The sequence below is a fragment of the Syngnathus acus genome, chromosome 22 (assembly GCF_901709675.1).
Source record: "Syngnathus acus chromosome 22, fSynAcu1.2, whole genome shotgun sequence".
NCBI classification, from domain to species: Eukaryota; Metazoa; Chordata; class Actinopteri; order Syngnathiformes; family Syngnathidae; genus Syngnathus; species Syngnathus acus.
In genome coordinates this window covers 6633467-6645240 of record NC_051106.1, presented here as the reverse complement: position 1 = coordinate 6645240, position 11774 = coordinate 6633467, and the positions used below count along the sequence as shown (strand labels likewise).

The window sequence follows — 11774 nt, the reverse complement described above, 5'->3', positions numbered from 1 at the left end:
AGTCAAGAGTGCAGTAAACAAAGTGCATTTCAAAATCACTTGACAACATTCTTCTGATGCAGACTCCCCTCAATTTTCTTCCTCCTCCATGTTGACAATGCACTGCCTCTTTATCAGCTCCAGTTCATCAACTTCAGCCACGTCCAGCTTCCTCTTGACCATCACATGGAGATTACACGAGTCAGCCGTGCTCTCCATGGAGCTCTCGGCCATCTGGGCGTCATGGTAGCGCACGTCCATGCCCGTTGCTACCGCTTGGCTGCCGGTCATCTCACACAGCCAAACCTCAGAGTTGTCCAAACACTTCATGTGCACGTCCAGAAGATCACACTCGCTTGGTGTTTCTGTTGCAGGTTTTACTGGTTGTCTAAAACCTGTGGACGGAGGGTGAAGAAGAAAATGCCTGCTCCGACATGAGAAGCGACCTCGTCCTCCTTTTCCTTGCAGCTTGGTTCGCCTGTTCGGGGCACTGGGTTCCATGTTGATCCCGTCAGAATCCTCTGAGCTTCCGTCGTACGGGTCCAAAAACTACAATCAGCAATATATGTTGTTAGGGTCAGGTAGTTTCCCCTCTCATAGGCTCAGCTTTGGGGGCTTGGGTCATCTTACCAAAGAGTAACATCCCTGGCGCCCCACAGGCTCGTGTACTCGAGGCAGTGGCCGTCTTATGATGCCACTCTCTGGCGCGCTGCTCACACATTCCTGTCACACATTCATTATGGAATTTTACAGTGGTATATTGATTTGTTGTTTTTAGGTACTGCAATTTTTTGGCCTTAACAAATTTTACAAAATTTTGGTGGCACTTCACAACAAGCAACAGTTAAGCAATTTGTGAACAATTCTTCCAAAAAGAGGAGTTCTCTTTAAGCTATTTATTGCCACTTGTTTAAGTTTAACTTTGAAATTAAGAGAAACTGAAATTGCATTATACTGCCCTCTTGTGGCCAAGACGTGTGAAAGCAACACGATTCTTATTGAACTTCTAAATCACACATTTCACTCTTTGTTGTTGCTAATGGTACCATAGTGCTGGTGTCTGATTTCGGACTAATTTCGGAGTCAGAATCAGTGCTGGATTCCACTTTACACATTTCCTAAAAACACACATCATTTCAATAGGTTAACAAGTCAACACGTGATTTTTAAAGAATTTAAAATGCTTATCAGGGATAAGTGGTTGACTTGACCTTGTATTTGAAAGCGAGCTGCTCCATGTTGTTTTTTTGGCCACTGTCACTGAGGTCTAAATGAAGGGAGGGGAATTCACACTTTGAAGGTGCTGAAGTGACATTAAACTACCTGTGTTGAGGTTTTAAATTGAAGACTGGTCCATATTAAGTGTCATTACCTGAAATTAAATGTGGTCGTCTTCGCCTGTAAGCCATGCTGATGCTGGGTTAGGTAGGAGCGCGCGGGTGTCATTTAAATGATGATGTCATTATTGCCGTAATTTTTGAAGGTGTCGCAAAAATGACGTCATTGAACAACCTCAGAAACTTTTGTGTTTTGCGGCAGGTGAGTTTGTTCTTTCTTCACTTCAAGCGGGTTTCGTTTTTTTCTTGCCACTTCTTCGAAATAAAAGTTACAGAATTAATCATGAATATGATCAGATAAGGCTCACAGTGATTGAGTGGTTTGATTTCCGATAAAAGCACTGTCAAAATGCACGAATAAATAACTATATTATTCCCATAGGACTTTTTTTTATTTATCATTTAATTATTATATTTTTTTTAGTTGACAAAAAACAACACAAATATCGGACAATTCAATTTCCATGCCTTGCCTCTCCCGCCCTCGCCATTGCGTAAGATCCGGCTCGGGGGAAAGGGATGAATGTTAATTTCAAAGATGGCGGCGGAGGGAGGAGGGAAGGAGATGAACGAAATCAAAACTCAGTTCACCACCCGGGAAGGTGTCTACAAACTCCTCACACACTCCGAATACAGCCGTCCCAATAGAGTGCCTTTTAACTCGCAGGGCTCCAACCCGGTCAAGGTCTCCTTCGTCAACGTCAACGACCAGTCGGGCAACGGCGACAGGATCTGTTTCAATGTGGGCCGTGAGCTTTACTTCTACATCTACAAAGGCGTCCGAAAGGTACCGTGCCATGACACGCACACTCCCCGTTAGTGCTACAATCGTATTGCCCGAACCCGTCGCCTTCCGCCCGGCCTCTTAGTTCAACTTTGACGGGTGTGTGACTTTCAAATGGAGCCAGCTGGCTAGTTAGCTTTGAGCTAACTAGTTAGCAGTGCGTCTGACTTCACAAGGTACTTCGAGGCCATATCTGTGAAAGTCCCTCCGGTAGTATTAGACGTGTTTTAGTGGAGCTCCTTGTGAGTTTTAAAAGTCGCGGGGAATAGTTTGTGCTTGCCGGGGACGGTTCTGCACCACCTGTCGACGCCCCATGATATTCTGACAGGTGTCCACTTAACATCGGAGTGAACGGAGTTAGCCGCTTAGCTTGTAGCTTGTAGCTGCGCGTCTTTCCTGAGCCAAAATGTATCACTTAGCACACACATACGATCAGTTTTGACATTCCAAATGATCTAAATGCCACTCTTAAATTTGATGACTCCAAAAAACCCTCATGAGAACTGTTTGTGTTCCCTCAGAAACAGGTCGATGTAAGGTCAAGGGTCAATTTTGAAAGAGTAAGAGTCCAAGTCATGATTTGGACGGAAGGGTGGCAAAAATAAGGATGCACCAGCAAGCATCTGAAAAGGTTGTCCAGAATTTGGTCACTTTCTAGCATTTGTACAACATTAAACTTCTCAACAGTGGCTCATATTAGTGCATGGCGAGGCTGACCCGCAATGTCAGCTGACGGCTAAATTGCAACCTTGCGGCATGCGTGTCGTCATCCTCCAATCAAACGCTGTCACGCATGCCGCAGTTTAAAGCCAATGGAGCGGTCTGGATGTCAAGGAAAGACACGCAATGAAGAATGGCGCTGACTCAGTCATCCATTTTCTATAGTAGAGTTTCCTAACATATTGTACATTAGAAAACACAGTTACCGCCGTTCAGAGCTTCCGTTTCTTCTCAGGCCGCCGACCTGAGCAAGCCCATCGACAAGCGCATCTACAAGGGAACACAGCCCACCTGTCACGACTTCAACCACCTCACCGCCACGGCCGAGAGCGTGTCGCTGCTGGTGGGCTTCTCTGCCGGGCAAGTGCAGCTCATCGACCCCATCAAGAAGGAGACGAGCAAGCTCTTCAACGAGGAGGTAAGGAGGCCTCGAGCTTGTCGTGCTTTTTATTTCTCTTGTCCAAGAAACATTGCCGGCATTATATGATGGGGATATTGTGTGCCTGCAATCTGCTTGAATTTTGGGACCACCACGACCAGCTACAGCCGATTAAACCGAGACAAACCGATTTGTGATGTTCTTGTTCTGTCCTTATGGCTCCTCCTCCCATCAGAGACTAATAGACAAGTCCAGGGTGACCTGCGTGAAGTGGGTACCGGGCTCCGAGAGCCTCTTCCTGGTGTCGCACGCCAGCGGCAACATGTACCTGTACAACGTGGAGCACACGTGCGGCACAACGGCGCCGCACTACCAGCTCCTCAAGCAGGGCGACAGCTACTCGGTGCACACCTGCAAGAGCAAATCCACGCGGAACCCGCTGCTCAAATGGACGGTTGGCGAGGGCGCCCTCAACGAGTTCGCCTTCTCCCCGGACGGCAAGTTCCTGGCGTGCGTGAGTCAGGACGGCTTCCTGCGCGTCTTTAACTTTGACGCGGTGGAGCTGCACGGCACCATGAAGAGCTACTTTGGCGGCCTGCTGTGCGTATGCTGGAGCCCCGACGGCAAGTACATCGTGGCGGGCGGCGAGGACGACCTGGTCACCGTCTGGTCCTTCCTGGACTGCCGGGTGATCGCCCGCGGCCACGGCCACAAGTCGTGGGTGAGCGTGGTGGCCTTCGACCACTACACCACCAGCGTGGAGGAGAGCGACCCGCTGGAGTTCAGCGGCAGCGACGAGGACTTCCAGGAGCACTTGGCCAACTCTGGGCGGGACCGCGCCAACAGCACGCAGTCGCGCCTCTCCAAGCGCAACTCCACCGAGAGCCGACCCGTCAGCGTTACGTACCGCTTCGGCTCGGTGGGCCAGGACACTCAGCTGTGCCTGTGGGACCTCACTGAGGACATCCTGTTCCCGCACTTGCCTCTTTCGCGGACACGGACGCACACTAACGTGATGAACGCCACCACCACGCCGCCCGGCTCCACCATACTCCTTTCCGGTACAAACGCCACCAACGGAAGCACCAGCGGCGCCGTCACTCCCGCTGTGAACTCCGTCTCTAGTGCGCTCCCGCGTTCCAACAGCCTGCCCCATTCCACCTCTTCCGGCGCCGCCACCACCACCGCAACCGGCGTGTCCAATAACGCTAACAAGCCGGGCGGCCTGATGGACGGCGCCATCGCCACGGGCGTCAGCAAGTTCGCCACGCTGTCGCTGCACGAGCGCAAAGAGCGCCACCACGACAAGGACCACAAGCGCAACCACAGCATGGGCCACATCAGCAGCAAGAGCAGCGACAAGCTCAACGTACTGACCAAGAGCAAGACGGACGCCGCCAAGACACTGGGCACGCTGCTCTGCCCGCGCATGGAGGACGTGCCGCTGCTCGAGCCCCTCATCTGTAAAAAGATAGCGCACGAGAGGCTGACTGTGCTCATTTTTTTAGAGGACTGCTTAGTGACTGCTTGTCAGGAAGGATTTATTTGCACGTGGGCCAGGCCGGGCAAAGTGGTGAGTTCTTTTTAACGCAGGGCTGACCCACGCGTGCGTCTCTCTGCAACTGACGAGCTCGTAGCAATTCCAAGATATGAGTCGCATATCACATGGCCTTTTTCGCCCCCCCCCCCCCCCCCCCCCCCCCCCATCCCTTCCCCCAGCTGCTCCTATGCCAAATCGCTAGAAAGACGATCCTTTTGCGTTAGCTCATCTTATCGTGCGGTGTTTCCCAACCTTTGAGGCAAGGCAGGAAAATCTCAAAGCACACCACCAAGCTAAAATGTCACCAAAAGTCCATTAAGTTTAATTGACACCAAGTTTAATTGTACACTATCGTCGTCTAGTGGAGGAGGATTTCATTATTGTGTGTCTTCACCGGCATGCCGTCAAAACTGATATTGGGTGACTTTCCGCACCTTGGTGGTTGGGAATCACCGCTCGGCTACTTTGCTCCGAACAATCTCGTGTACACTTCCGCGTGTGCTGACAGCTTAAGTCGTGTTTCAGTAAAAAAAAAAGAAAAAAGTACTTCCATCAAACCTCAGGCAGGGATGAGCCAATGAGGATTCATTTTTCACAAAATGTCTCTTCCAAATTTTCAATGCACAAATCGTAGGAAAAATATCTGACAAAAGAGTCGAAAGATAAATATATATATTAAAAAAAAAAATGTCGGTTATATTTTTAGTATGTGCTAAATGCCGTAATTATCCAAATGAAACCATTGACACTGTCTGGAATACCATTATATCTAAAAGTATACAAAATGGTGGAATGCCATTGTCAATTTTTTCTGTTATGATTTGAGCATGGCAAGGCGGTCCCAAAAAATGTTATGAGGCCTTGATTTGAAAAAAAAAAATATATATATATATCCTTGCTGAAATCCTCATTTCAATGGCGAAGGTGAAAGTCGATCACTGTGTCCGTGGCTTGGCCCAATTCGGTGTTGAGCGCACATGTAAGGGTTGGGAAAATCTCTCAATAGGTCCCCCATGTTTTTTTATTTTTTATTTTCTGAACAACAAAGTACAAGTTCTAGAAAAGCTTTCAATCAGCAAATGTTTAAATGCAGAACTGTGAATATATAGGGGCTCACTCTATTTGGAGTTTTCACTGTTCTAAAGCATTTAGATGGCATTAAACGGCTGCTTTTAATGCCAATACCTAAATGAGCATATTTTTCCCCCTTTTTGCTGCAGTTTGTAAATTCTTTTTTTCCCTCTTCTCCCAAATGGAAATCTCCAGGATTTATTGTCCTCCCAAACCCAATCCAGCTCTCCCAGCGGGAACAGTAGTACAGCTCCCAACACAATAAATCTGCTGCTAAAGACAAAACCCCACGCAAGACGCTGCTCTTCATTTCCTCCGGAGCGATGCAAATTTTCCCTCATTTTTTTATTTTATTTTGGTTTTGTAAAGAAATCCCCTTTTGTCGTCCTGCCTTTATTGTTTCACAAGAGCAGTGTTTCCCAACACCTATTGAGCTAAGGTGCCTATATCATGAAAAAGTATTTGCCCTGTTTTTTTTCTGGCCTGCGGTTCTCGAGATATTATTCTGGGATCCTTTATGACCTCCTAGAAGAATCGTTGTTGTGCTCTTGGGGGGAATTTATACAGGCCGGCTACTTGTGGGAAGGTTCACTACTGTTCCACGGTTTCACCATTTGTGGCTGTTTTATTGGAGTTCTAAAGCTTTAGGATTGTCTTTGTGTAACCTGTTTCAGACTGGTAGGTGTCAATTATGACACGTCTGGACGTAACTAGTTTCGGGTGTGGTCAGCAAAAATGAGCAAGCCACAGTTACTTTCTTATTTAAGAAAGAGCCAGGTAGCTTTGAATATATTTTTTCTTGATTTAAAAATCACCATTCAAGAATTGTATGGATACCGAAATTTAAAAAAAAAAAGGTAAACATTTCAGATTACTGCAAACACTTCTCATGTAAATGTAATTTGAATTATTGTGCAAATTATTTTTGGTCCTATTAATGCAATTGAACAATGGTTGGGAATCAGTGCTTTTGAGCAGAGGTGACAATCCGGGATGCTTGTTCAAACACGTGGCTAGCCTGAAAAAAATCAGACAGGTTAGTCGTTATATTTTCTTTTTTTTTTTTTTAATAGCAAAGGAAAAGGGTTGTCCATCCCTGCCTTAAAGAGGAAGACTGCATTAAGGGGAAAAAGGTTGCTCAACGTACCACCATACTTTTTACTTATTTTTACATTCATCTCAAAGCTCATCCAGAGTGAACGGTTTTGTAACTTTTTTGTTTTTATTATAATTTAAAACTAGAAGTGTAGCTTAGACTGCTCAGGGTTATTAGCATTGAGTGGAGCTGTCTTTTTTTTTTTTCTTTTCTTTTTTTTTTTAACACTGGGAATCTTGCATCACTTACGTCTGTCTCCCCCAATGTCCAACCCAATGACTTGCACTGATTTTTTTTTTCTTTTTTTTTTAGTACTATATTAGAACAAAAAAAGAGGGAAAGGGACCGTTTTAACGTCCTCACCCCAACTCCTCCCACAAACAAGGCTAAAAACTGGATGCTGCAATTCTAGTCTTTTTAAAGAGAGAAAAGTTTGCACTTAAAGAAGTTTATTAGATGGGGCAAAATGGCTTTACAAGTTTTTGTGTTGTGCTCACAGATGGCTAATACAGTAGAGAAAAGAATATTAAAAGTATCTATTGAACATTTATTTTAATATTGTGTTCAGATTGAAATGTGCTCTGTATCATAACTGTGTATATTGTAATTAATTCATTTGCTGACGGAGGGTTGGGGAGGCCAAACTTACCATTTCCCCCGTGGGAAGTTTTGTCATGGATAGTTATATTTCTAAAGCCTAAAGTATACATAATAATATTAAAAATAATCTTGAATACACTGTTTTCTGATTTCCTTGTTGTCCCTCTGATTAACATGTCGTCATAATCATAAGATTTTATTATATTCCAAATTTTTGGTAGGTATGACTGTCCGCCGTAAACTGCTTAACACTGATTTAGTCTTATTTCAAACTTTTATTTCATATTTAATTGTACCTTGAGTGCAATAGCCATGTTTTTGTTTCTTGAATTTAATATATTTTTTTCAAAATTATGTTTTCATTATATTGACATTTATTTTTTAATTAAAAAAAACATTCTGTATAAATACCCATGCAGTTTAATTCACACAAGCTCATGTCTTAAAGTACACTTAAGAACAATATATATTTTTTTAAATTGGGTCTTACGTTTATAACAGTAAAGTGCAAATGAATGAGCCTAGTGAGAGGCTGGCAAGCTACTTTCCAAACAGATTGATAACTGCATGTGTGTGGGGGTAAAGCAGGGATTAATAAATCACAATCATATGTTCATTATTCTGTGTGCAAACAAAATTGCTGTTGGTGTGTGTCAGTCGTCTCCTCCGAATTTCCTTTCCAGGGACGGCATGAAGCCTGTCTTCAGCTCCGCTAGCTGGGACTCATGGTTGGCCTGTATGGCCGAAAAAAAAATCTGTCTCATTGAAACCATATAAGGACATTCAGTTCATGCAATCAAAGGTAGATGTGGGAAAATATTCATCTTGAGTTGGAATATGCATTTTTTTTTTAAAAAAACCTAAGTACTGAGAGCAAAAAAGTAGTCTGAAATGAAAAAAAATCAATGTATTTTTAGTAGTCAAGCCACAGCCTAAAACAATGTGCTTTGTCACCATCTAGTGGTTTCTATATGGTACTCCACTAAAAGTAAATCTTGTTCTTTCCTGGCAACCATGATTGACGGATCTTAGCTAAAAATGAATATCTTTTAATAGTGGGGCTTTATACTTACTGTAAATTACTTATTCAAATCCTATAAATCTAGTAAAAGTACAATTTCCCTCTTGATTTGACTTTTTAGCACTGGAAAAAAATCATGACTACCTTAGCCAATCGTGACTGGCACTTCTTCGTGGCGATGGCGGGCAGGGTGCCTCGATGCGGGAGTACAACAGCGGGCAGGGTAGAGCCCGGGAAGGAGCGCTGTGGCCCCGCGGCGGCCATCTTGAGTTTGGGCAGCTCGTAATGGCTGCCATTGCGTCGGCTGAGGGGCTCAGCTACGTACTTTGTGTTGTGCTGGGAGAGGGTTAGATGTGAAAGCTAGTTAAATTGTCACTAAAAAAAAAAAAAAACCTCTGTGTACTCACAGTAATTAAGGGGGTGGCTCTGGCGTGTCTTCCCTTCATTTGTTTGCAAAGTCGAGAAGGTCGCCACAGGAGGTCGGAGGTGACTTTTTTCCCCATGCTTTCAAGCAGCCCACTTACTCCAGGAATACGCTCGCATTTTTTCTCCGCCAACCTGACGGAAAGTCGGGTCACATAAGGAGAATATTTTGCAGTGGCTGGCGTGCTTACCGCAACTCCCGAAAATAGGTATGCCTCAAGACCATGGCGGCCGTGATGCGTTCGTCGGCGTCGTAAGCCAACATGTGGTAGAGCAGAGACACAGCAGGGGCGGCGCAACCGGGCAGCAAACGGGAGAGTCCGCTGCCCTTCTTGGTGGGGAAATTGAAGTTCATGGCTCGAGACCTAGATGCAGTGTGACTGGTGACACACAACGGACAGTGTGACCAAGATCTGCAAGAGCAATTCGTTTTTCGTTTTTGCACCAACACGTGTGACAACCCACTGTTTGAATTTGCGCAGGACGCATTGCTCGGGGGTGCCTAACACGTCGTGGATCTTGGCGATCTGATCGAGCTCGTTGGCGCCGGGGAAGAGTGGATTCAAGCTAAAACACAAATAGCTAACGATTAGCACTGACAGATTTTCGAAACACAAATAGTGCAGCAACGCATGACGACCGACAATATAACGATACTCACAGGCATGTATTCTTTATCCTCTCTGCAAAGTTACTCTTATACTGCCCCCAGTGGCCACATCTAGTAAAAATTCAAGTTGGAGCTGGAGTCTGTTACCTCATAATCTCATAGAAGACACATCCAGCACTCCAGATGTCCATCTTCAGGCTGTAGTAGCCGTCGGTCAGGAGGCACTCGGGAGCCCGGTACCAGCGCGTGGAGATGTATTCCGTGTGCGGCGGTATGGAGTGTATGCTCCTGCACGAGCCGAAGTCGCCCAGCTTTAGAACGTTTTGCTAAGAAATATAAATAGTGTATAGAATTATAATAATCATGTTCATTTCTAATTGTTCCATCCATTGCAACAGCGAATGTTTTTTTTAGCGACTAATTCTCTTTTTGGACAAAATATTCTCACTTTGATAAGAATATTTTCTGGCTTCACGTCTCTGTGGAAGATCCCGCAGCTGTGATGAATAGAGTCGGACACAGTTTCAATGAATCGTTGTCGGTGAGTCGATACCGACAAACTGTTGCAGGCCATTTTGTTTGTACCTGTGCATGTGGTCGAGTGCCTTGCACAGCTGGTACATGTAATGTTTGACCGTGTGTTCAGATGGCGGCGTCTGTCTTGCTGCAGGGAAACAAAACATCATTCGGACAAAATATCATTTGATTTCCTTGGTTGAGTCAAACACACACCTTTAATGAACTCGTATATGTTCATCTCCATCAGCTCGCAGATTAAAGACACGGTGCCGATTTCCTTGTCGCTGAAATGGCGAAAGATGAAAATAAGGTCTCACAAGATTTGGCGACATCACGCGTGATAATATAGACTCACTAAATGAGTTCATGCAGATGGATGATGTTTGGATGCGGGCTGAGCCTCCTCATCGCCTGAACCTCTCGCAGGTTGTTGGTCTGTTCCACACTACACAAGGCGGAACACAAGATTTACTCATAAATGCATCATAATTGACTTTTATTTGATGTCTCACCTGTTAATCGCCTGCTTCATAGTCTTACATGCGTACATTTTGCCATCCTTCAGACTCTGAGTTTTAACCACCACAGAGAATGAGCCTTCGCCAATCTTCTTGATTACTTTGTAGCCTAGAACAAAATACAAGTGTTTTATTGTTTGTGCACAGCAACAGCAGGGAAGATTCCTCTGCCTGAGAAAGGCTGCTCATTAGACAGTGACTACAGTACGGCAATAAATTCCTCATGGACAATTAGGCACAGTGAGTTCGGGAATTGGGATTTGGGGGCAGGGATGGAAAGCGCATTCCTTTGTTCTGGTTAGCTACATTTCCAGCTATTTATCCACTTAAACTACAGAATGCAATCATCAAATAATGCAATGATAATACAATAATAAAATAATTTATATTTTAAACATGCAAATTATTAATAAAAAAAAATTGCAAAAAAAATAAGATATATTTCTCAGGTTGATTAGCATATTTGTTCGAAGCAATAGCAAACTTGAATTGAAGCAAGTGGATTCGAGTTAACACACAGGCGACTAATATAAGTCGTAGCCAAAAATTCGACTTACGGTGCATTTCTTTGTCTCGTTCATATTTGGAAAGGGCTGTAACGCGTGACAAATATAGTCTTTACTGTGATTGCATTAAAAAAAAAAAAAGGCGTTTTCGGTTCATGTTAGCCTCGCCGCACTTGCCCCGACTAAGCTTTGACCCGTCGCCTTGGCAACGGAGCACGCCTTCGCCCTCCCCTCTTGACCCAGCCGGCATCTGGCTGGAGATTCTTGGGGAAGCGCGACGGTTTTTAGGTGTGATGCTTTCAAAAATTACAATTAAAAGCCTCTGTTATATTCATTTGACTGCAAATGGTTCTTTCTCACCCCTTTTCCAAAGATGAGCGGTGACCGCTAGCTCTCCTGCCTTGTCACCGGACTCCTTGCTCCGGTTGCTCCAGTCGCTGTTCGCCGCCGTTTTGGACACATTCCGAAGGTTTGCCCTGTTTTTAACGCCAATAAGCCAGTTGGAGTAGTGCATCATGAGTGCACACGGACTTCTGCGAGGCCTAGCATGAGCTTAATAATTTGAGAATGTCAACAAATGAGCCAAACTCATGTCATCGCCGTCACACTCATTCATGTACAGTAAACCAATTTTTGCTCCACGTCGGCTTCCGTAGGTAACTGATTTCTGC

The 11774-nt window shown here is 44.9% G+C and overlaps 2 protein-coding genes across 4 annotated transcripts; one reads left to right on the top strand and one right to left on the bottom strand.

Moving 5' to 3' along the window:
• The first annotated feature begins 1823 nt into the window (after positions 1-1823).
• On the top strand, positions 1824-11509 carry wdr20a (WD repeat domain 20a). Of its 2 annotated transcripts, none has more exons than XM_037241653.1 (3): positions 1824-2103; positions 3056-3238; positions 11477-11509. In XM_037241653.1, the coding sequence occupies exons 1-3, from the start codon at positions 1840-1842 to the stop codon at positions 11492-11494; spliced, it is 465 nt and encodes a 154-aa protein (XP_037097548.1). In that variant the 5' UTR covers positions 1824-1839; the 3' UTR covers positions 11495-11509. The 2 variants fall into 2 exon arrangements, with proteins under 2 accessions (XP_037097548.1, XP_037097547.1); XM_037241652.1 differs by lacking the exon at positions 11477-11509 and adding an exon at positions 3435-6864.
• On the bottom strand, positions 6875-11756 carry LOC119116345 (MAPK/MAK/MRK overlapping kinase-like). 2 transcript variants are annotated; one of them, XM_037241654.1, is made up of 12 exons: positions 11464-11756; positions 10592-10706; positions 10435-10524; positions 10293-10363; positions 10146-10224; positions 10009-10057; positions 9708-9886; positions 9416-9517; positions 9142-9330; positions 8935-9085; positions 8672-8863; positions 6875-8240 (listed from the first exon to the last, which is right to left on the bottom strand). In XM_037241654.1, the coding sequence occupies exons 1-12, from the start codon at positions 11618-11620 to the stop codon at positions 8160-8162; spliced, it is 1455 nt and encodes a 484-aa protein (XP_037097549.1). In that variant the 5' UTR covers positions 11621-11756; the 3' UTR covers positions 6875-8159. The 2 variants fall into 2 exon arrangements, with proteins under 2 accessions (XP_037097549.1, XP_037097550.1); XM_037241655.1 differs by lacking the exon at positions 11464-11756 and adding an exon at positions 11155-11290.
• Positions 11757-11774: the final 18 nt, after the last annotated feature.

Bases quoted from the DNA above. Each gene is read 5' to 3' on its own strand.
- wdr20a (XM_037241652.1), top strand. From the start codon at position 1,840: ATGTTAATTTCAAAGATGGCGGCGGAGGGAGGAGGGAAGGAGATGAAC. The intron at 2,104-3,055 runs GTACCGTGCCAT...GTTTCTTCTCAG, and splicing joins TCTACAAAGGCGTCCGAAAG to GCCGCCGACCTGAGCAAGCC. The intron at 3,239-3,434 runs GTAAGGAGGCCT...TCCTCCCATCAG, and splicing joins GCAAGCTCTTCAACGAGGAG to AGACTAATAGACAAGTCCAG.
- LOC119116345 (XM_037241654.1), bottom strand. From the start codon at position 11,620: ATGATGCACTACTCCAACTGGCTTATTGGCGTTAAAAACAGGGCAAAC. The intron at 10,525-10,591 runs GTGAGACATCAA...CGCCTTGTGTAG, and splicing joins ATGAAGCAGGCGATTAACAG to TGTGGAACAGACCAACAACC. The intron at 8,864-8,934 runs GTGAGTACACAG...ACCCTCTCCCAG, and splicing joins GAGCCACCCCCTTAATTACT to CACAACACAAAGTACGTAGC.